At 36.8% G+C, this 22,305-nt stretch overlaps 1 protein-coding gene across 1 annotated transcript in view; it reads left to right on the top strand.

Annotated features, from left to right (window-relative positions):
* Positions 1 to 22,305, top strand: part of TTC8 (tetratricopeptide repeat domain 8) — a 39,529-nt gene that overhangs the window by 11,732 nt on the left and 5,492 nt on the right. The window contains exons 4-12 of the mRNA XM_038138572.1: positions 2,296 to 2,359; positions 2,503 to 2,662; positions 3,432 to 3,521; positions 7,261 to 7,305; positions 12,316 to 12,401; positions 14,454 to 14,541; positions 18,046 to 18,156; positions 20,732 to 20,871; positions 22,095 to 22,269. Coding sequence (XP_037994500.1) covers positions 2,296 to 2,359; positions 2,503 to 2,662; positions 3,432 to 3,521; positions 7,261 to 7,305; positions 12,316 to 12,401; positions 14,454 to 14,541; positions 18,046 to 18,156; positions 20,732 to 20,871; positions 22,095 to 22,269 — 959 coding nt within the window. The remainder of the gene's footprint in view (positions 1 to 2,295; positions 2,360 to 2,502; positions 2,663 to 3,431; positions 3,522 to 7,260; positions 7,306 to 12,315; positions 12,402 to 14,453; positions 14,542 to 18,045; positions 18,157 to 20,731; positions 20,872 to 22,094; positions 22,270 to 22,305) is intronic.

The raw sequence follows: 22,305 nt of genomic DNA on the forward strand, positions 1-22,305 counted from the left end.
CTTCAAACCTCCACCATTCTTTGGTTCTGTGATTACTCCACTTGTACACGTGACTTAATAAAAATGGGTGCTGAGTGACTGCAGGCTTTTCCTTTTGCTGTTTAAGTGTGTTAGCCATAGTTGGTCTTGACTCAGGTCTTTCACTGTGGCAGATCTTTTAGGATATCCTCCTCTGCTAAAGTCATAGTTCACAAACGTAAAACTGTGTAGCCACACCTCTCATATTACAATTGGTATTGTCTATACTTTGCCTACTAAGCAGCTTAAATCCTTCTGCATCTGTTACATATCCTTTTCAGTTTTACATCCACCCTTATCTTAGTTTCCAGATTAAACTCTCTTAATAATGACTTTGCTGTCTGTCGTGAGTTATTAAATAATTACTAAAATGTATAGGATCCATGGGAAAAAACTACTTTTCTGTGGTTCCTCTTCACACATATGTAATGAAATCTTTCTTCTTATAATTTTGCTGTGTTAATTTTCCATCAATCCTGTTTATTAACGAAAATGTCCTAGAGCACTGTTTTACAGAAAAATCCATTATGTTGCTTTTGGACTATTAACACCATTAATTTTTTCAGGTAATATTCTAATCTTGTTTAAAAGTGTTACCTTGACAGCGTATTTTTCAGAAAGTTGTACTAATTGGCATTATGGATAATCACAGCTGTTTAATTAACTGGGGAATTAAAGGAGTCATCTGCAGTTATCACTAACTACTGAAATTTCACTCCTAAATTCTGACACTTCTAGTGGCGATATGCACTGCTGTGGCCTTTTATATCTATTCATAGCTAGTTGGCTTGGGAATTCTCCAAGTAAGGACTGAGTTGCCTGGGATGAGGTCAAAGAAACTGTAGGCATTCTCCCAGTACACCAAAAACTCAAAACAATTGTAGTTATTAAAAAACATGTCTGAAAAAAAGGAATTTTAGTGTCTTGCCTCTTTTATATTACAGCAATAGTTTTAAAAATAGTTCAGAAAGTGGAAGAGTAATACATTTGTCTGCTAGTCTGAAAAGTTGAAAGCCACTTTCCCCATTTCACTGAAGAGTGCCCTGGTTACCATGTTAGAAACTCTGCTGAGTGAACTGTCTACACTTTCTGTTATGGAGTAAAAACTTCAAGATTTACAGGACTATAGAAGGCAAGTAAGGTATAGAAATCCTGAGGGTGTCCAGTGAAAAGAGAAAGAATCCTAGGGGTTTTCATTTATTTTAGCACCGATTGCATATTTAGTTGTTTTTACCAAGGAGATCATGGTTAATGCCTTTTTTTTTTTGTATTATATAACTTTATATACAGCTGTAGTCAGGTGGCTGCTTACGGTTTATTTGGGGGAAAAAAGAAGGAAGGAAACTGTCGACCTGTCAGTTTATCTTCAGTTCTTGGAAATATTTGCAATAAAAGCAGTTCATAAGTGTACAGAAAATGTGTAGATGAGTAACAGTGATTTGTCAGTAACTGTTTGTGTCAACTTAAATCTCATTTCTTTCTATACATAGTAATAAGCAGTGAAGAGACTGCAAGGTATAGATGTCATATGTTGCTTTTAACTGAGTGTTTAAAACCATCTCATAGACATTCACTTAGCAGATTAGAAGAAGTGCCCAATCAAATGTGAATGAAAATCTACCTGCAGGAACTAGTAATTCTTAATGATCCACTGTCAAAACAGAAATATCTGAAAAGAGGAGCCCTTCATCAGTTCACCTGGGCTCAAGTTGGTTCAGTGTTTTCATTGATGACCTTGGGGTATGGATGAGTTCACACTTTACAGTGCTCTAAATTGTAGGTGGGGATCTTACCAGAGTCTAATGCCATGAGATAACATTCTCCATCTGCTCTGTAGGTGAAGGTTTAGATTTACCTACTCAAGTCTGGGTGCCAGATAGAAAATACACCATTTCAAGTTTACCTGGTCTCATTGTTTCAGTAACCTTTTACCTTTAGCACTGTGTGGTGTTTCTAAGATGTTCTTGACAATTGTTTGGGTAAATCCCAGTAGGCATCCAAGCAGGCATTTGTTCGCCTCTCCTAGGTGGGATGGAGAAGAGAATGGAGAAGGTGAAAGAAAGAAAACCAATATTCATTGTTTGGCAGGTTTCTTGCAAGAGTCTTTCAAATTATCTGTAGTGGAATGCAATATTTGAGGCTTTTCTTCTTTGTCCCCTCAGTTTGAATACAGAAATTTCTAGCTTACTGTTTATCGTAAAACACAATCATGTTTGAAGTCCTCTGGACAAGGGAGTAATATCTCAAAGTGAAGTGAGAAATGCTCTTATTTTGTAGGACCAGGAACATCTTTGAAACTTCCTGGAACTAGCCAAGGTGGAGGCCCCAGCCCAGCTGTTAGGTATGTGATAGTTTATTTTTTAAAATGCGACGAGTTCAAAATGAGCAAATCATTCTGAAAATTAAATGCTTTGGGTAGAACTGTTTAAATTTTCTATCAATAAACACCACCTAACGTAAGGATAATGTACTTAACATCTTCAGGCCCGTAACTCAATCAGGAAGGCCCATAACAGGGTTTGTGAGACCCAGCACGCAGAGTGGACGGCCCAGTACCATGGAGCAGGCGATCCGAACGCCCCGAACAGCTCTCACGGCTCGTCCAATCACCAGTGCCTCCGGGGGATTTGTCAGGCCTGGCACGGTGAGTTGCCCGCCTCTCTTCCCAGAGTGGAACATTTCTTGGTCACAGTGTCTGGCACACTGATACTGTAGTTTACTTAAAAGCTGCATCTAAACTCAAGTTTGAAGGAGGCGAGTGTTTTTAATTTTTTGAATTCTTTTCAAAATAGAGTTTGAAAATATAACTTCTTGTGCATTTGCTAGTTTGGATATATAAAAAAATGTACATAAATTCACAGTTCACCGGGATTCATATAAATTCCAAATCCACAGGCTCCTTGAGACAAGTTTTTCTTAATGGAAGACCATGTAAAGACTGTGACATGATTTCACCATAAGTGTCTACTACAAAACAGTTGATAAGCATTCAGTGTCTGTCACTTCTAAATATAAGGAGAGTAGTCTATACTAATTTATCCCATTCTATTGGCAAAATTAATAAACTGCAACCAGCATGAGTATGTCATACATATTAAAATCACATTAATGGCAAAAATGTGGCATCCTCTCACTACTGCAGGTAAGAACTAATCTTGCTGAGTATTTCTTGAAGATTTTTTGATTATGTATCCCAACTTCCAAGCTACATGCTTAGGCAGTGTATGGAAATAGTGGGGATAGACAGAGAAGAAAAAGAAAGAGTTGGTACTGCACAGTAGAGCAGTGAATCTACAAATGTTTTGCTTGGAATTTTGATTTTTTTTTTTTTTTGTATATTAATAATATTTTGAAAATCTTCAGGAAAAGTGTAGGGGATCTTCCCGCTTAAAAAGCCTCTCTTTCCCCCTCAGGCTTCAATGCTAACAAATCCAGATGGCCCTTTCATAAATCTGTCTCGACTGAATTTAACAAAATATGCTCAGAAACCCAAGCTGGCAAAGGTATGTAACAATTTTATTTAGTGTTGTGATATCTTTTTCTTGTTTTCTGGTGTCATTCTGATGTAACTGTGTGTGGGATTGGGGATAAAAAAAATGATGAACTGTGGTTTAGATATTAACTCCAGAAAAATAGTGTGTTACTCAGCTTTTGACAGTGTTTACCAGACCTGAAATTGAAGCTATGTCTAAAGAGGTTATTGTGAAAATATAACCTAGGAAAAACATTCGAAAAGGAAGAAAATGTTCCACTAGTAAATAATTTTGAGCAGTGCATCAAGGAGTGATGAAGGCCAGCTAAAAGAAGAAAAAACAAGCCAGGAGCAAAAAACCAGCAGAACCTTCCTTAATGTCTGGAAGTGTGGTTCTGTGTACAAATAGATGGCAATCCTGGCCTGAAAATGTTCACAATGTTTGGATTTTTAATTTGCTTTTATGGCATGAGTTAAAACTTCTTATGTAAAAGGTACCATTTTTTGTTCAGAATACTTCTTCATTTTCAGTTAAGATCATCTGATTGACAGTCAATGAAACTATCTGACAATAGAACAGGTTTTTGCAGGTTATCCACCCAACTTACAGGTTTCAGCTCCAAGTGGCAGGGAGCTGAAAGTTGTGAGATTTATCTTGCCTTTCAGTTGAATCTTTCCCCAACACAACCAGTTAGCTGTATGGTTGAACATGTTTTCTTTGCATAGTGTGTTCAAAACAACTGTTGGGCTGAGGCCAACAGCTCATTTTGCACAAGATATCAAGGAATTATCTCTAGGGAGAACAAAGTATCAAACACACTCTAGGGAGCTATATTTGGCTCTCAGCCTAAAGGTAAACAAACCAGTATGAATTCAGTCTATTTTGAGAAACATAATGGTGAACACTGTTAAGAAAACTGGCAGTATCTGATAATGTGCTGGTGGAAAAAGCTCTTCCAGTCCAAAACTTTGGTTAACAGTTTTTCATAAGCAACAGGAAATTTCATTGCTTATTAAAGCCTGATCTAGACTGATGTAGGGCATTGCATTTCAATGAGGTTTTCAAAGGAAATAAATCTTGTGTAATTGCACTGTGTCCTTCCCCCACTGGTTGCATCATTGTCCCTTAGCCTCTTAACCAAACTAGGCATAAGAATAGGTATCAAATATAGTAAGTTCTAGTCTGGTGAGGTAATCAAAGACTTCCAGACTAATATCTGAGGGCAGTTACAAATCAGTTCGTTATCAGTGCTGAAAAAATACTGCATTTGGTCCAGTTATGTCCTTGCCGGCAATCAGCCAGGAGACACATTATTATAAATCCATTACAGTCTGGAAAACAGGGGGAATGTAAGAAACCTGGGAAGGATTAAGAAACACAAGACACATCCATAAAAACTAGGCTTAGTTCTTCTGCTTGAAGACAGCTAGCTTTTAATTGTGATTGCTAACTACATGCTATTTAAGTAGGTAGGTTAGCTTTCAGAGGAAATATTCTCAGCAACGGCTCTCAGGAATGAGAAACATACATATTTTTAACAATTTTGGGTTTTAATTAGCATTCTCTGTGACAGATTTGTCTTCCTTCAGTTTCATATGAAAAGAAGCTTAAGCCAAAAAATGTAAATCAACAGTCGCAGAAACATCCATAGGCAGCAAGTGTACTTGTCAGTATTATGAAACTAATACATTATGACATTAACATTTCACACAGAATGTAAGATCTAAGTATAAATTCAGAGCTACATGGATTTATAACTTTTTTAAACAAAAGAGCAGTAAGGCTAAAGCCAAAGCAGGAGGTGAGAATGCAGACTGCACTCTCCGTTAAGAATAATTGATTAAAGTTTCAAAACTTTTGAGCTGTCACATCTTCCAGTGCATACAGGTGATAAACCTTGCAGCTATTGAATTCACATAATTAGCCAGTCTATTCATGTTTGTATATGAAAACTTCCTACATACTTCCTCCTTGTGTGTTTGAAAGTAGCCTCACTGTGTCTTTTTTAAAGTTAGATTATCTGTCTGAGGTTTTCCAAGGTTTTGAATTATATGGAAATGTGGCTTCTCTTTGACTAACATTAACCATGTTAAAGACTATCCCAGGAAACACCATAGTAGATGTATAAGGTATCACCTGTCACCAGAAAAAGTCAGTGTATGGAAAAATCCCTGTAAGCAACTGCTAACTGGTAAATCCCAGTAAGCAACTGTTCTCCGGTATGGAACAGAAAGTTTTATCTTTTTTAGCTTGTAGATTTTTAATAGACTTATTAAGATAACTCTAGATATTTTTATCCAAGTGAATGTTCAGCCACTTAAATCCTTTTGAAGGTCAGAGTCTGTGCATAACAGCAGTAAATTTCTCATGCCAGCCGTGCAAGAAAACATCTTTCTTGTCACTTTAGATTTACACACTTTTACTGAATGCTTCTCTGTTATTGAACTAGAGGAGAAAATGTTCCGCTACTTCTTTATTGTCTATTCTTTTCTTATCTACCTATTCTAAGCTGCTTATAAATGTGTTGCTATTTATAATCCTTTAATATCTTTTAATCATCTGTCAGAGTTTTTTTTCTGACCGAAACTAGAGGAAAAGTAGGTTGTGATTTATTTTCCTCACAAGATATGACAATTCATTAGTAATTCTCTAGTTTCCTAAAGGTAAATATTTTACGAATTGTCTAAGAAAATCTGGCAGAAGGGTCATGGAAGCCATTAGGAAGCTTAGGTCTCATTCTGTATTTCTTTCCTCATGGGGCAATATTTTCTCCTGGTGTCTTAGAATGAACTCAACAAATTTAGAAAAATGTTCTGTTCTTTTGAAACAATTAAGACTTGGGATTTGGGTGCAGAAGGTCAAGGTTCAACTCAATTGAACTTTGAGTTACTAGCACCCATAATACATTTTTGGGAACAGAGGGTTCCAGTCTCCATTTAGTTATGCATATCTTTCAATGTCATTTATTCACTGAAAATGCCACCCCCATTGCCTGATATATACTCATCTAATATTCTAGTGCAGAGCAGCTACAAGGTAGTATGACTTAATTAGCTTTATACAGGAGGAAACAAAGCTGCAGTTATTTTGCTGTGTAATTGTTGTGGCCTTGTAAGCAGTTAACCACAGCACAGCTGATGAATGTGACTTTTTTAAGCTTTGTTATTATGATGGTTTGTTTCAGAAGCACAGTACTATTAGCATTTGTTTATCATTTACAAACAATTTTTAATTTTTTTTTTCCTTTGCAGATCCCAAAATATTGTAGAGCTTAAAAATTTTTTTCTGCAAAGGCAAAGTTTTCTCAGCTTGCATTCTTAATAAACCTGTGCTTAATTTAAGTAGGTTTACTACCACATAAGCACCTGAGTGTCCATTGCAAAAAGCTTTTTTTAGATCACTGGTTGATTTTACAGTTAAGAAGTCATTAAAATTGTACCAGATTCTCAAATATATATTCACTTTCAAGTTACATCTGCCTTTTTTGTATTAAAGTGAAGTTAAGCACCAAAGATAAGAAGCAATTCTGCTAATCTTTTGCAACAGATTAAGAATTAAGATGCTTTCCTGTGATGACAATATAGCACATCTACAGTTTTTGTCTATTGGAGTCTTAAATATAAATGTCAGCATTTGTTATGTGTGAATGTGATTGTTTTCCCAAAGAATTAATTTCTGCTTAGCATAATCAAGGTTCTATATTTCTCTGAAGGAATATTATCATTTTTTCTCTTCAAATATGATAATGTTTTAAATGTTCTTCTGGCAGGCATTGTTTGAATATATCTTTCACCATGAAAATGACATAAAAAATGTAAGTAACTCCTATGTTCTTTTTTCAGATTTTATTATGTATGATTCAGTTATTTCTGTCTAAGGGTCCAGGTAGAACATCACAAGTGCAGAAGTGAAGCATTAATAGTTATTTAAGAGAGAGAAATCCTTTCTTACAGGGGTGATAGTCAGGAATGGTAATGGGCAAACACCAAAATATGGATTGGTATCTTTTTTGAGAAGCGAACCATTCTAATTCTTAAAACTGGGTCCCTCAGTGATCAATATGACAAGGTCTCTGAATCTAATGAATTCATGTTAATGGAATTTATTGGAGCCTAAGAGGTAGCTGAACTGCCTAGAAAGTTCAGAGTCCTGAGGCTTGAGGATAAGTTACAAGAGACTGTCCATTAACCGAGGAAGGTAAAAATACCTGACAAAACAGGTATTGTTGAACATCACTTGACATTTTTTACTTCTGAGACGGTTGCTTATGCATTTGGGTGAATAAAAAGAAAATGTATTTGGTGAAACTATATAAAAATAAAATATCAATAGGATTTTGGATACTTTTTCTAGAAGTGTAAATCTGTAATGCTGAGGTGTTTTGTGATATCAAAACAAAGATTAATTGTCCATACAATTGTCTATAACATTTATTCTTCAAATATTTTCCTAGTTATAGTTTCCCTCTTAACCTATCCAAAATTTTTCTTCTGTGGTTCTTTTGTTACTGCACTGAATGGGAAAGATCAAGTTTGTGTACATATTGTTTAAGCTTTCAGAAAGAGATAAATATTGCAGAGGTTTTTTGGCAGTTCACCCAGGGAAAGGATCTTTTTACAGAATGAATAAAGTGTCGGTATATTTCATTGCTATCTTAGATATATGCACCCAGTTGAAATGGAATCAAAACGTTCAAGTTTTTTTGAAAGAAGTTTTTGTCAGTAATGCATCGTTGACTAAACAGTTATTGAACTTTCTGCAACACTACTAGCTGGTGTGCAATTAGATCTGGAGTTAAACTCTCCAGTTAATCAATAACGCACACCAAAAATATTTTGCTGTTGTTGACTTAGCTCCTAATAATTTCCAAATGTACTGCTATATGAAGCTTTTTAACCTAGTATCAAATTATTAAAGTTGTACACTGGCAATTTATTGCATAGCATTCTTTCAAGAGGATTGAATTGTAATGTACTCTTAATCCAAAATATCATTGAAACAGTAAGTGCAGGTGTCAGAAATGTCAGAGAGAAATGGAAATTAACATGTATATAATCCAATACTGAATATGAAGGAGGGACCTGGGTTTCAGCCCACTAGCAACTAAGAATTTATGTTTGTTGCTGAAAATCTAGTTCACTAAGAATAAAAGGGACACTTGATATGATGCTATGTGTGTCTACACTTTAATGACATGCAGGTCCTGTACAGTACACATGGATTCATATAATGCAAGTAAGTTTTTCAAGAAGTCCAGAAAAAATTGGAAGATGTTTCTGCACTGTACTGCATGGATTTTGAAATCCTTCCTGAGAATCCCAAATCACTGTCTTGCAGAAAGAGTTCTGTCTATATTTTTTTACCCACCTGAGCCATTTGAGTAAATACTTGCAAGCAAAGAGGTGTCAGTTTAATCACCACCATTACTGTGTAATGAAAGAGAGATCAGTGTTTGGTTAATGACTGCATCTTATTGGAAGAAACTATTGTTGGGAATTGAAGTCACACATCACAGAATGAGGTGTCTTTATAATGTAATATGAATCTCTGATGAGATTTTTTTTAGCTGTTCAGTTTGCTTTCTCTCATTTGATTTCACTGACTCTTTTCTTATGTTCTTTCTACACCATTTGCAATATAACTCCATTCTCTAAACTATTCTCCCTTCCTTTTGAACCTCATCTGCATTAATTTTCCTTAAAAAAAAACGAAACACTTTAATGTCTGCTAAAATGTGGCTGCATCACTGTTTATTCTCCTCTCCTAGCAATGGCATTTCACAAATTCAATATCTTACATCTCCCTGAAAATAATTTGGTCACTTAGGGTTCATCAGAGAAACAGCGCCTAAGTTAACTTTTCTAGTTTATCTGGCTCTTGCTTGATCACTTGTTAGAACATTCACTGATATCTCTCGCATCTTTGTATTTCCTGCTGCTGTGTGATAATGGACATTCTTAAAACCCAACGCTTTTCTGCCTGAGATGAGATGAAAGCACTTGAAAGGCTTAGAAGCCTGGGAAATTGACTGAAGTTTGAAAAGTCTTTACTTTGGGATTCCTGCATGGATAGAATACTACTTCCTGCAGTTTTGAAAGTAAAACACAAAGCAGTAGTGACAATATCCTTTCTTTGTCGCTGTACTGAACTGGAACAGTCTGTCCTGTTCTCATTTGCATTATTATTTGAGAAACAAAGGCAGTTTTATTATTTATCTTCTGTTTCATATTCAACCAGTATATAGAAAGAGAAAAAAAAGACTCAGCAATTTCAGTTGAGAAATGCCATTAATCAGTGTGCATTCAACTGGATAAATAGTGCAAGGAAATTGGTTCAAATTAAAACTAAATATATCTGTAATCTGTCAATTATCAGAAATGTGGGGATGCAAGAAGAACAGAGAAGCAGTGAGCATTTCAGCACTTGAAAATACATTCAAAAGTCTTTTGTCTTATGTAATGAAAAATTAAACACTTGTCTGAAGAAAATATTATTTCTGTGTCCATTATTGTTCTTGACTTGTTTCCTTATAAACACATGTACTTAATAACTGACTTTCTGTACTCCTTGAGCTATTTCTAAAAGCCATTTTATGGGCTAAATGCTGTAAGAGCTGGGCAGTTTCAAAGACTTGTCCAGAAATAGTTCAGCTGCTACTTTTTTTGGTAGACCATGACATTGTATTTTGCCATTTTCACAGGTGGGTAACGATGACAAAACACTTTGTCCTGAGGAAGCAGAAAGATTGTACACTATATACTTGTGGCCAGAAGTCATGACCTCTCTTTTTTCCTTAGTTCTTCTCAATACTTCATATTTATACTCTCTGATAGAAATCTATTTTAAATGGAATTATGTTAGATCTACAAAATGTAGAAATCCAGACTACACTCTCCAAAATAAATTGTGCTAAATTGACTATGGCTAATGTAATTTTCTCAGCTATTTTATAGACTATCTGGTGTTGATTTGTCTACAAATAAGTCTTCAGTCAATAATAGTTGCTGGGAAAATTACTGCCATTCAACAGCACATGAAAGAAGTAGCAGATGCTCACTGTTGTTTCCATCTATCTAATTTCTAGGTGCATACAATGCTGCGTATGAAATTACTGTTTCAAACAACTGTACATTTACCAATTTAATTTCGCAATATAATAGTAAATTGCCACAAGCCTACAGGCTGTTTTATACTGTGTTACAGCTGGTAGATAATTTAAAAATTTGAAAGTCTTAGTTATAATACAGTTCAGCTAAGGAAAGTATTTGTAAAAAAAAAGAAACTCAGAATCATGCTAAATACAATTAAAGAATCTACATTAATTTTCATTCTTTATAAAAACCTTTTTTTAAAAAAGAAACAAAAAATCCACCAAGTATCAGGGTTTTTTAACATTTTTATTTTCACAAACATAAGAACTGCGAGTAAAATAAATTTGTTCTGAAAACCTTCTCAGGGTTAACACTATTGTTGAAATGGGCTCTGCATTCTTGAGTATGCTAAGTGCTTTAGAGAGTAGCAACTTCAGCTCATCAGTATGTCCAGATGATGAGTTATATCCTAAAGTTTATTAAAACTTTGAGGACAAGCAGTGTAGGTTTTGAACTGATATACATATTGCAATGAAAAATCCTTAAAAGGACATATCAGTGTCTGCCTATTCCAAATCCATCCTGTTTTTCCCTTTCAGTTATTAATATCACTACACCAACATCCAGCAACACACAGGAGTGCAGGACAGGCATATCACTACTGCTCTTACAGACTGATTTTAAATTAATATGTTGTGCAGATTGAGCATTGATTTGTACTCACACTGTACAATTAAAAACTCAAAGTTTGCGGCAAAATGAAATTTAAATATGCTAGCAGTTGGTGTTGACATGGCAAGTTGAAAGGTTTTACTTTTAAAAGACTATTTTAATCTATTTACTAGTATTTTAAGGGCCACATTGTCAAAAGATTTTTGTTTTTTTAATACCAGCAAAAGTTTTTAACTATTAGCATGCACGAAGCCTTCTCAGGGAAACACTTCTAAGTATTGTAACTTAGGTAGGATTTTTTGATTGAGTTATTGTAATGGCTTGTGAAGTATGAGGAAAAGGATCTTCCCATTCTTCTCCTTTTTCATATATTTGTTTTACCAGAGGTGTTGAAATTATAGCTAAAACATGAAAGGCCACAGATTCTGACTATGGTGACTGATCAGAAAACACTGATTAGCTTACCTGCTTTTCCAGTATACCAGACAAATGAGATTTTAGGCCTCCACCATCTTCAACAGATATCTATTTCTTACAATACTTCTCTGTTTTTCCTGTAATAAAATAATTGTTTACATTATAGACCTTTTAAAGGAAGAAATATTTCTTATTGTACACCTTTGAGAGTTTCCAGAATGATGGCAACCTGATATTAGGAATGAGATGAAAATTTCTGCAGTTTTTCAAACTCACTTATTTCTTCTTTTATTTCTTTACTTTATCTTTACTTGGTTTTAACAACTTTTACTGAAAAAGGATGGGAAGCTTGGAAAAAGTGTTTGTGCTTAAACAAATTCTGAAGTGGCACTGCAGGAGTCTGATCAAATCAATTTTCTGTTTTGTCTTTGATTTAGAAGGAACTGTTTGGATTGCTTATTTTTATAGGGACAAATAATGCTTTCAGCTATTTTATGCACTGAACTGTAAAAGTAATAAAAAAAAAGCAGTGTTTCCACCTCAAGTTAACTGGACTTTTGCTCATAATTTTCTCTTTACAAACATCTTTACTGTGTTTTCTTTGTGTAAATATTAATTTTAAGATGATGGCTTTATTTTGGAAGGCTCTAGATTTGGCAGCCCTTGCCACTGAATATGCACAGTTCAAGGACTGGTGGTGGAAAGTCCAAATTGGAAAGTGCTACTATAGGTAAGCCATTGTTCATTTCTTTTGTGATGAGTGATTGTGAGTGCAGGACCTGTACTGCTGAGTGTGTTGGGCAATGCTGAACACTGAGAAATAGCTCAGAAAGTGTTTTGTTGGAGAGTGCTGTGCTTACAGTTAAATCTCCTTTAATGTACAAGGAGTCCACTGCTTGAGATAAAGGCATCCATAGTGAGTAACTGAATTAGTTGCAATTTTGCTTTTGTTAATGGATTTTAAATTAATTATTTGAAAAGTCAGTCAATAAATGCAAAGAACTATTGTTAAAACAGACCACATAAAATAAATATTACAGTATTCGTTTGAGAAATAATCTGTCAATGAGGGCTTCCGATTGATGAAATAATACAGAATAAAATATTTATGTTAGACACTTTCTGCCAGAATTACATTGCCCAAGAAGTTAAAAATATGCTGAGGCCTAAGGCTGGCACCCCATACACAAGCATCAAATCAGAGTAGGATAATGAGAAATACTAGCAATTCTTAAAACAACTACCCAACCTTTCCTTCTTCCTGGTCTCAACTCCACTCCCTGTTTTCTCTACCTCTTCCCTTCCCAGCAACACAGAGGGGCAGAGAATGGAGTTTCCAGTTAGTTTGTCTCTGCTGCTCTTTCCTCCTCGGGGCAGGACTCCTCACACTCTTCCCTTCTCCAGCATGAGTCCTCCCCAGGGCCACAAGTCCTGCTAGTAGACCTTCTCCAGTGTGGGCTCAACTCTCCATGGGGGCACAGGTCTTGCCAGGAGTATGTTCCAGCATGGGCATCCCATGGGGTCACAGCCCCCTTTGGGCATCCACCTGCTCCAGCATGGGTTCCTTCACAGGCTGCAGGTAGTTCTCTGTGTCCTCTTAGTCCTCCAAGGGCTGCAGGGCAGGGGAACAGCTGCTTCACCATGGTCTTCACGAAGGGCTGCAGAGGAATTTCTGGAGCACCTCCTGCTCCTTCTGCACTGACCTTGGTGTCTGTAGAGTTCTTCCTACAAATTCTTACTCCTCTCTCTGCCTGCTATTGTACTGTTTTTTCCTCCTTCTTAAATGTATTATCCCTGCATGTTACATTATTCCTGTGCTGATTATTGAGGCACTACCACTATCGTGGGTGGGCTCAGCCTTGGCCAGCTGTGATTCCATCTTGGAGCCCTCTGGCATTGGCTCTGTCATACAATGGAGACATGTCAGCTTCTTGTAGAAGCCATTCCTGAATCCCCCAGCTACCAAAACCTTCTCATGCAAACCCACCCAATACATGAGCTTAGAGGTCATTCATTACTTTCAGGATTTTTATGAATTGTGCTATAGAGACTAAGGCATCCAAGCAGGTACATGGACTTCCAGGATCCCAAACTACTTATGTCGCCATTGGCTGTGCTTCTTTGTTTTAGCTGGCTTGTTCTGTTTGTGTTTTGCATTTCTTCAGCAAGTATGTGCTCTTTGGCTGAAGGAAACAAAAAGCAATTTATATGTGAGAAAGTGTACCATTTTCTGTTGTTAAAATTGCACTGTCCTCTTAATTTGTGGTTATGTAGCTTTTATAGATTAGTGCAAAACGTTTGACTATAATTATGCAAAATAAATGCCTTTGAGATGAAATAGACTCCTATGATGTTCATTCACAGTGGAGATTATCTGTGTGATCTTTGCCATGGGTGAGGAAATTCTGGTCTGAAACAGTTTGGTAGAGTTGAGACATTAATTGCTCATTTTCTACTGTCTGTTTTAAGAGCAGGAGGAATTCCTGTGAATACAAGTACATCATTATTCACTATTCAGCCATTCCAGAAGGCTGCAGGCATAAGAGGGGGCCAAATTACATGGATTTGTCTTTTTTATAGTTTTGAATGGTTGTTTTGTTACCTTTTAGTAACAGCATGTTTTTTGTTAACGTGCACACAAATATGTGGTCATAAAGCGTCCTTTCAGGCAGTTTATGTTTGGTTTAGTTTGAACTGCTTCATTATTTAATAAGCTTATAAAAAAATCCTTAAAAAATCCCAGTAAACAAGTATCTTCTATATATATCTGTTGTCTCTTTAGGTTGGGATTATATCGTGAAGCCGAAAAGCAATTTAAGTCAGCCCTTAAACAGCAGGACATGGTTGATACGATCTTGTACTTGGCAAAAGTAAGTCATAGATACATCGTGTTTAAAAGTGTGTGGTCTCCATGCCTGAGGCAATACATGCTAACAGTTGCAGTGTAAGTTGATAGTTTACGAAATTATTTTAGAGCTCCCTGATTTCACAAACAAGATTTAAAAAAACTGTTCTGTGTTACTGGATTCTTTATTCTAAATTCCAATGAGGATTATGTAGCTAAAAAAATTATTGGAGTTCCAGTATGAAGAACAATATGGCTATATATGGTCTCCTAGGAAACAAATGCAATACATCTGTAAATAAAGAACAAAGCTCAAAATCCTAGTTTCACAAGCAATATCAAAACAAAGTGAGCTTAAAGGAAGCAAACAGAGACCTTGAAACAGGGAATGTTCTGTCAAAATAAAGGCATTAAAAGCTTTAAAAGGACAAGTGGCACAGCTGAGTCTCAGAACTACTTGTTTACCAGGATACACATTAGATTCTAAACGTTTTCTGAGACATTCAAGAAAAGGTGGCCTGTGAGAAGCTAAAACTGCATTTTCTTCATCATGTCCTAGAAGGAGATGAAACCAGTTGCTCTTTATCAGTTCCCCTTAAGCCAGCTGTCACAGGCCTGTCCAAAAGTTATCACTGCTAGTGGATAATTCAGATATTCATATGTGCTTTACATTTCCTGAGCAATTTATGTTTTGTATTTAAATGATCATCATTGCTTATTAATTCTCCTGTCTCTATCACAAATCGTTCTACAAAATACTTAAGATCACAAAATAGTTTGGGTTGGAAGGGGTGCCAATGGTCATCCATTTCCAGTCCTCCCCCTCCCTCCCCCATGGGCAGGGATGCCTTCCACTGGACCAGGTTGCTCTGAGCCCCATCCAGCCTGGCCTTGAACACTGTCAGGGATGGGGCATCCACAGCTTCTCTGGGCAATCTGTTCCAGTGCCTTACTGCTGTCATAGTGAAGAATGTCTTCTTACTATCTAATATAAACACACCATCTTTCAGGTCAAAGCCACTCCCCCTTGTCCTGTCACTACATGTCCCTGTAAAAAGTCCCTCTTCAGCTTTCTTGTAGGGTCCTGTCAGGTACTGGAAGGCTGCAATTAGGTGACCCCACATCCTTCTGTTCTCCAGGCTGACTCAACTCTCTCAGCCTTTCCTCCCAGGAGAGGTGTTCCATCCCTCGATTCATCTTGCTGGCCGTTCTCTGGACTCGCTCCATGAACTAAACAGAATTATTCAATTGGCAGAGTAATTGGATTAACAAACAGTGATTCATTACAGGACATTTGCATCCCCCTACATCAGTACTAGCTCAGGCAGGAGCTGTATTTTAACTTCCACCTCCCACTCTATAGACCAGCTTGCTCAAGTATAAAACATTGCACAGCATAATTTAGTGACTGTCAGTGGACAGGCAATAGAGTAAGGTACAGAGATATGGCTCAATTTAACAGAACTGAAAAAATCAGGCTTGAGTTAAGCAGCCGTTGAAAAACAAAAAGATTGCATAAAGTTCTCTGAAAATATACTGATACTACGATACTAGTTAGTTTTGTTTATATTCATTATTGCAACAGCTATCTGGGTTTTTAATAATATTTTCTTGAAAGTAATCTCTCCTTTGAAATGCAGTTTACAAAAATATAAAAGACCAAAAGAAGAAGAAAAAAAAAAAAGTAAGAATCTTTAAAGCAATCAGGACCTGCTGTGAAGTTACGAAGTATTTAATGACCTAGAAGAGCTAGAAATGGGATATTTTTACAAGATAGAAGTGAGAGACCAAAAAGAGCATGGAGCTATTCTGCTTTTAGTATATAGACCATAATTACTATAGCTGTAGTACTTTTAAAGAGCAGGTCTACCTGAAGCAACTGTGAGTAGACTCAAATTGCCCCACCTGTTTTTTAATTTGTTTTGCCACTTATCTGGAGAGCAGCTCTGCTGTCTACAGAGACGTTGGATAGTGTGATATCACACTGAATATGGGAATTACATAGTAGAGTACCGTGGCTGTGTGGTTTAAGCCTCTGAAGTGAGTATGTCTTTGGAGTCAGCCTCTAGATAAAACAATAGAGCAGATTTAAGTCATTAATGCTCAGAAAACACACTTCATAAACAAAGATAAAAATATTAAAAAGGGGCAGATCTAGGGGAGTTTCACACTGTCCATTTTTTTAATTGGATGCATAATTCATGGTTAATGATGTAGTTAGTGCAGTTCTAGTCTACTAAGTACCATGCCCTCCAAAACCCTTGCTCTTTTATAGATTTTCACAAGAAGGCATTAATTTTCTAGCTTAATACAGGAAACATGAGTGACATTAGCAGAACGAGTGTAAAAAATGCCTGTATTTTAACATTTTGCCAATGACCAACTTGGAATGGCAGTCCCTTTCTTGGAAGACACTCACAGTGTCTTCCAAGATAATTAAGACACTCTGTGATAATTAAGAAGGTCATTGAGTGGTCATAAGAAAGAATTCTTTGGAAATGTCTACAGCAGTATATCTTCGGGATTGCTAAAATACAATGTACATTTGTGGTTGTTGGCAGTCAGAAATCCACGAAGTTCAAGGGCAGAAGCAGAAATTGGAGGTTTCTCAGGTGTTCAGCTAATACTGACATTTGTTTTATGTTTCATCTCAAAAAGGTTGTATTAGGATAGCAGTCACAGATTCTTTCTCTTCTTTAGTAGCATCAAATATTAGCACTGATTAATGTATTATTTCTCCAACAAAATCCTTTTCCAGTCAGTGGGAGATAGATAAATCATTCTAGCCATCTAATTTCCCAAAGCATGACTGCAGGGTTTTTCCCTTTGCTGTAGCTCTGTTTACCATACCCCGCAGCAGGAGGGCTTTACAGTTGTACTCTCAGAGACCTGCTGAGGTGGTCCCTATCAACACTGGACATATTGGGTGTCCAGTTCTCACACAATTATTATCCACATTGCACATTTCCATAATTGACACAGAAGCCAAACTCACGGAGACAAAACTGCCCTCTTTCCATCAGATTTTATTGTTTGTGACAGGGGAGATTGGTTGAGCAGTAAGGAAACTTGAAAGTGTCATTGCTCTGTGCAGTGCAGTCTTATTTGACTATGTAAAACATTTTGATATTCCAGCACTATCAACCTGAAGATCCAGTTCTTTCCAGCCTAAACACAAGTTTTTGAAAATTCATTAAACAGGGTGATTATTTTTTTCTAAATTCAAGGAGATACCTCAGTGTCAAACTGTATTATATATGATAATAAAAACCAAGATATTTTAAATTAGTAATATTCAAATTAATCATGTATAGGTAAATGTAATTATTGTAAGGAGCGTATTTTATCTTCATTACACAGATTTATTCAGTATTCACTCCATTATTTTCCTTGTATTGTTCGTCATCTCAACTAATGGTTTCCTGTATAAATGGAGGTGTCATCCCTTTTATTTATCTCCCTTGTTAAACAGCAGAACATGTAGAAAAGGCAGACATTTGACATCTATATACACTTTTTATATGCTTAGGTGTATTTGCGCTTGGATCAGCCTGTAACAGCTTTGAACCTTTTCAAGCAAGGGTTAGAGCGATTTCCCGGAGAAGTGACTCTTATTTGTGGAATTGCCAGAATCTATGAGGTATGCACCCACTATGCAATCCTTATAGGGGCCAAATGTAACTGCTTGAGCAAGAAAGGAGGCAATAGTTGAATATAACCAAGGTCATCAAAAACCAACTGTGCCGATTTTCAGTGTCACTAATGCAAAACAGGTAACTTTCCACAAAGGTAACAAGGTAATGTCAGGGGAGCCCTGCAGGCTTATTTGTTTCAATGATTAATCACACCAGTGAGATCCCATTTGCCCTTGGCATGCAGAAGCAAGTCCATGTTAAGTCAAGTTGTCCAGCTGTTGTCCTTGCTAGTTTATATGTATTTCATCGTACTAAAACTGCTCAAGTCACCAACCAGCAAAATTAAACAGCAAAATAATTTATTTGTCTGTGTTGTTATTATTAGCACTATGTGTTGCCATTAGTCTCTTAATGCTCTGAGAGCAGTTAGAATGTTTCTTAGTAAAGAAGTAAATGTTATAAGTAGGATTAAAGTACTTTCACCTTCGCATGGTAACAATGTATTTTGTATTTTAAAATTGTGTATTTTCATGTCAAACGGTGGATTTCATATTGTTTCTGCACTGAAAGTTGGTAAAGTGCTATTTCAGAAAAATGTTAAAAACAAAGTAATGAATTTTTTGTGTGTGTCTATATTCATGCTTGGCATTCTATCCTGTTCTCATCATTCTCATCTAACCCCTAAGCCTTAATCCATTTTCATATTAAATCCTTTTTGTCCTTCAGCAAGAAAAAAACAGCTGCATAATTTTTGGAGGCTTTTCTTTCTGAATTGTTGAATAGTTTTTAATATAGATATTATTTTGCAGAACCATACATAACATTACATAACCCTTTAGGAATTATTAAAGAGCAGAATATATTGGACAGAATCTAGTTTTGCACTGACACTTGAGTGAAGGATTATAGCTTCATTAGCAAAGATTTGCACTGCAGCATAGGGCTGCTTTCATTATATAGACTCACAAGTGGAATAAATGTATCAGACATCTTAATCGGAGCTTTTCTTCTCAGTCTCTAACTTTTGACAGTACAGAGTTGTATAGCATTTTTGGTTTAAAAAAAACCTACATGATTTTTAAAGGGACTGCTTTATTACTATTTCCTTGAATCACAATAAATCCTTTTTTTGTAGCTAAATACACTGCTGAGGTCATATAAAGGCTTATTCTTTAGTTATGTTGGGATCACATTGTATCTACTGCACACAGGTAGAAATTATTCCTATACAAACACAGAAGCAATTTTGATCTTATAATTTCTTTTTTTGCTTGTAGGGGATAGGTTCTCACGGCCTTGCACCCCTCAGAAACAGTGCACTGTCATTTATAGCAGTGAGTTTACCCTAATTCGTCTTCCAAGTAGCACACATCCAAACATACATTTATCAACAATACAGTTCTCTTATCTGTCATATCCTAGGGAGTACAGGTTTTGGTAAATTCACAATTCCTGTTTTCAAAGACACATAATAGATTTTCATATGTAGTTATATTCTTGTTAGTGTTCAGAGCAATTAATGACTTGATTTAAGAAGCCCTGAAAATTGCTGAGACGTTTTCTGGGGAAGTAACACATGTTCTGTGTTACCATGCTGGAAACTGACTGCACGGCTCTGGGTGTCCCAAGACATTGTGCAAGAAAGGGCAAATGTCTATTGCACGTGGTGCTGCTCCAGCACGGGTCCCCCACAGAGTCACAAGTCCTGTCAGTGAACCTGATCCAGTGTGGGCTCCTCTCTTCATGGGGCCACAGGTCCTGCCAGGAGCCCGCTCCAGCATGGATTTGCTTCAGGGTCACAGCCCACAGCAGGGTCACCTGCCCCAGCATGGGGCTTCTCCACAGGCTGCAGGTGGATCTCTGCTCCCCTGTTGACCTCCACAGGTTGCAGGGGCACAGCTGCCTCCATGGTCTTCACCACGGGCTGCAGGGGAATCTCGGCTCCAGTGCCCGGAGCACCTCCTGCCCCTCCTTCTGCACTGACCTTGGTGTCTGCAAAGTTGTTCCTCTCACGTATTCTCACTCCTCTCTTCCTGGCCACAATTACATCTATGCAAAACCTTTTTTTCCTTTTTAAATAGGTTATATATTATCACAGAGATTTAGCTACGTTCTCTGATGATCTCAGCCTTGAGGCCAGCGGTGGGTTCATTCCAGAACCAGCTGGCATTGGCTCTGGTGGATGTGGAGGAAGCTCTGGAAGCTTCTCACAGAAGCCACCTCTGTAGTCACCCTTCAACTTCCAAACTCAATACAACAGGCTGTCTCTTTCTCTAAAAAATAAAAACCAAATAAATTTCTTTTTATAGCTGTGGCATAGAGTTAATTTCAGATAAAGATATTACTAATAAATCAATATGCATTCCTCTCATGGATATGTGTGTTGCTTGTGAAGATGCCAGACAGTGGTGTTGGTGAATGGTACATTCAGAGAACTTTAAAAGTATATATAATTAATCTCAGTTGGGTACCCTACAGGGCATAGATAAAGCACTCTGTTGATTAACATTTTAATGAGTTCCACTTTAAATATAGGTGATAAACAGTAGAAGTAATTGGAATTTTTGTCCAATTGTATAGGAAATGAACAATATCTCCTCGGCTGCAGAGTACTATAAAGAGGTGTTAAAACAAGACAATACTCACGTGGAAGCCATTGCATGCATTGGCAGTAACCATTTTTATTCAGACCAACCTGAGATAGCGCTGCGGTTTTACAGGTATCTGTACTTAGGGAGAGGGAGGGAGGGGGAACAGAATATGTGAGAAGGTAATATAAAGGGTTGATCTTTGTAATGCAGGAAAAAAGTTAATTAGCAGATTGCCATAGGATTATGAGTGAGCATTTGGACAAATGTTACCATAAAATCAGTGTAACAACTCCTGTATCTTTTTATACAGTGATAAGTACATCACTGCAAAATTGTAATCATTAGATGAGGAGTATGTAGAAGTATCAACATAGTTTATCATTCATCCAATAAACAAGGAAAGTTCTTTCACAGCATGAGGCAGTTTGAGAACAGTGGATCTTACCCTCAACTTCAATTGCATACAGAAGGCACAAGGACTTCCTCTGTAACCTTTACTCCACCTCGAGTGACCAGATGTTGTGACCACAAAATCCCTGACTTGGAATGCAGGCGGGGTTTCCTGTGTGTTTTACTGAAAGCAATGAAAAGATGGTGTTAATACCGCTGCTTGATTTTTATTTCTGTACAGTCAGAGTGCAAAGGAGCCTGAGGTTCCCTCCCTAAGAGCAGATTAAGTCAGCAAGAGCACTATCATCACATTTTTGTTGGACTTGAGCTCTTTTATGCTTTAGGTTCAGAAACTCACAGTCATGCTGCAGACAGCAGCCCTCTTTCTCCCTGGACCTCATAGCATTTCTGTTTAATCCTATAAATATGAATAAACAGAATTTTAATAATGCATCTCCATTTGAAAAGATACATTAAACAATATCAATGTGAATCAAAATCTGAGTTTTGCTTCATGTGTAAGATTAAAATACATTGACATCTAAATATACTATTACTAATTAGAGCAGCACTGAAGGATGGGAATCAAGCAAAAAATTGAAGTCTTAAGAATTACATAAAGTAACTGCAACAAACTACAGCTTTATTGACATCAAGGGATTGGAAAGAGGAAGTAGAAAGTCTGGTACATCTCTGTCTTACAGTAAACTCAGATCATGTAACCCAGTCAAGAAGACAGAAGTTACTAATTTACACAGACTTATGCACTGTTGTGATTCTAATAAAAAATACCTTGCACTGTCCTTCATGAAACTTAGTGTAAGACTAAGTATAAGACTGTAACACTTGGTTTTTATACCCTCTCAGAATAGGGAGAAAGGAATAGAGAACTTTGTCTTTTAGAGTAGAACTCCTACTTGAAATTAATTTAACAAAAAACCAAATGTTTTCTTCCAATCTAGACGGCTCCTGCAGATGGGTGTTTATAACTGCCAGCTCTTTAACAATCTGGGCCTCTGTTGCTTCTATGCCCAGCAATATGATATGACACTATCTTCATTTGAACGGGCACTGTTTTTGGCTGAAAATGAGGAGGAGACAGCAGATGTGTGGTACAACTTGGGACACGTGGCTGTGGTATGAAAAATATTAACCATCTTTCTGAATAAGTAA

Source organism: Motacilla alba, chromosome 5, assembly GCF_015832195.1.
Source record: "Motacilla alba alba isolate MOTALB_02 chromosome 5, Motacilla_alba_V1.0_pri, whole genome shotgun sequence".
In the NCBI taxonomy this organism is placed as follows: Eukaryota; Metazoa; Chordata; class Aves; order Passeriformes; family Motacillidae; genus Motacilla; species Motacilla alba.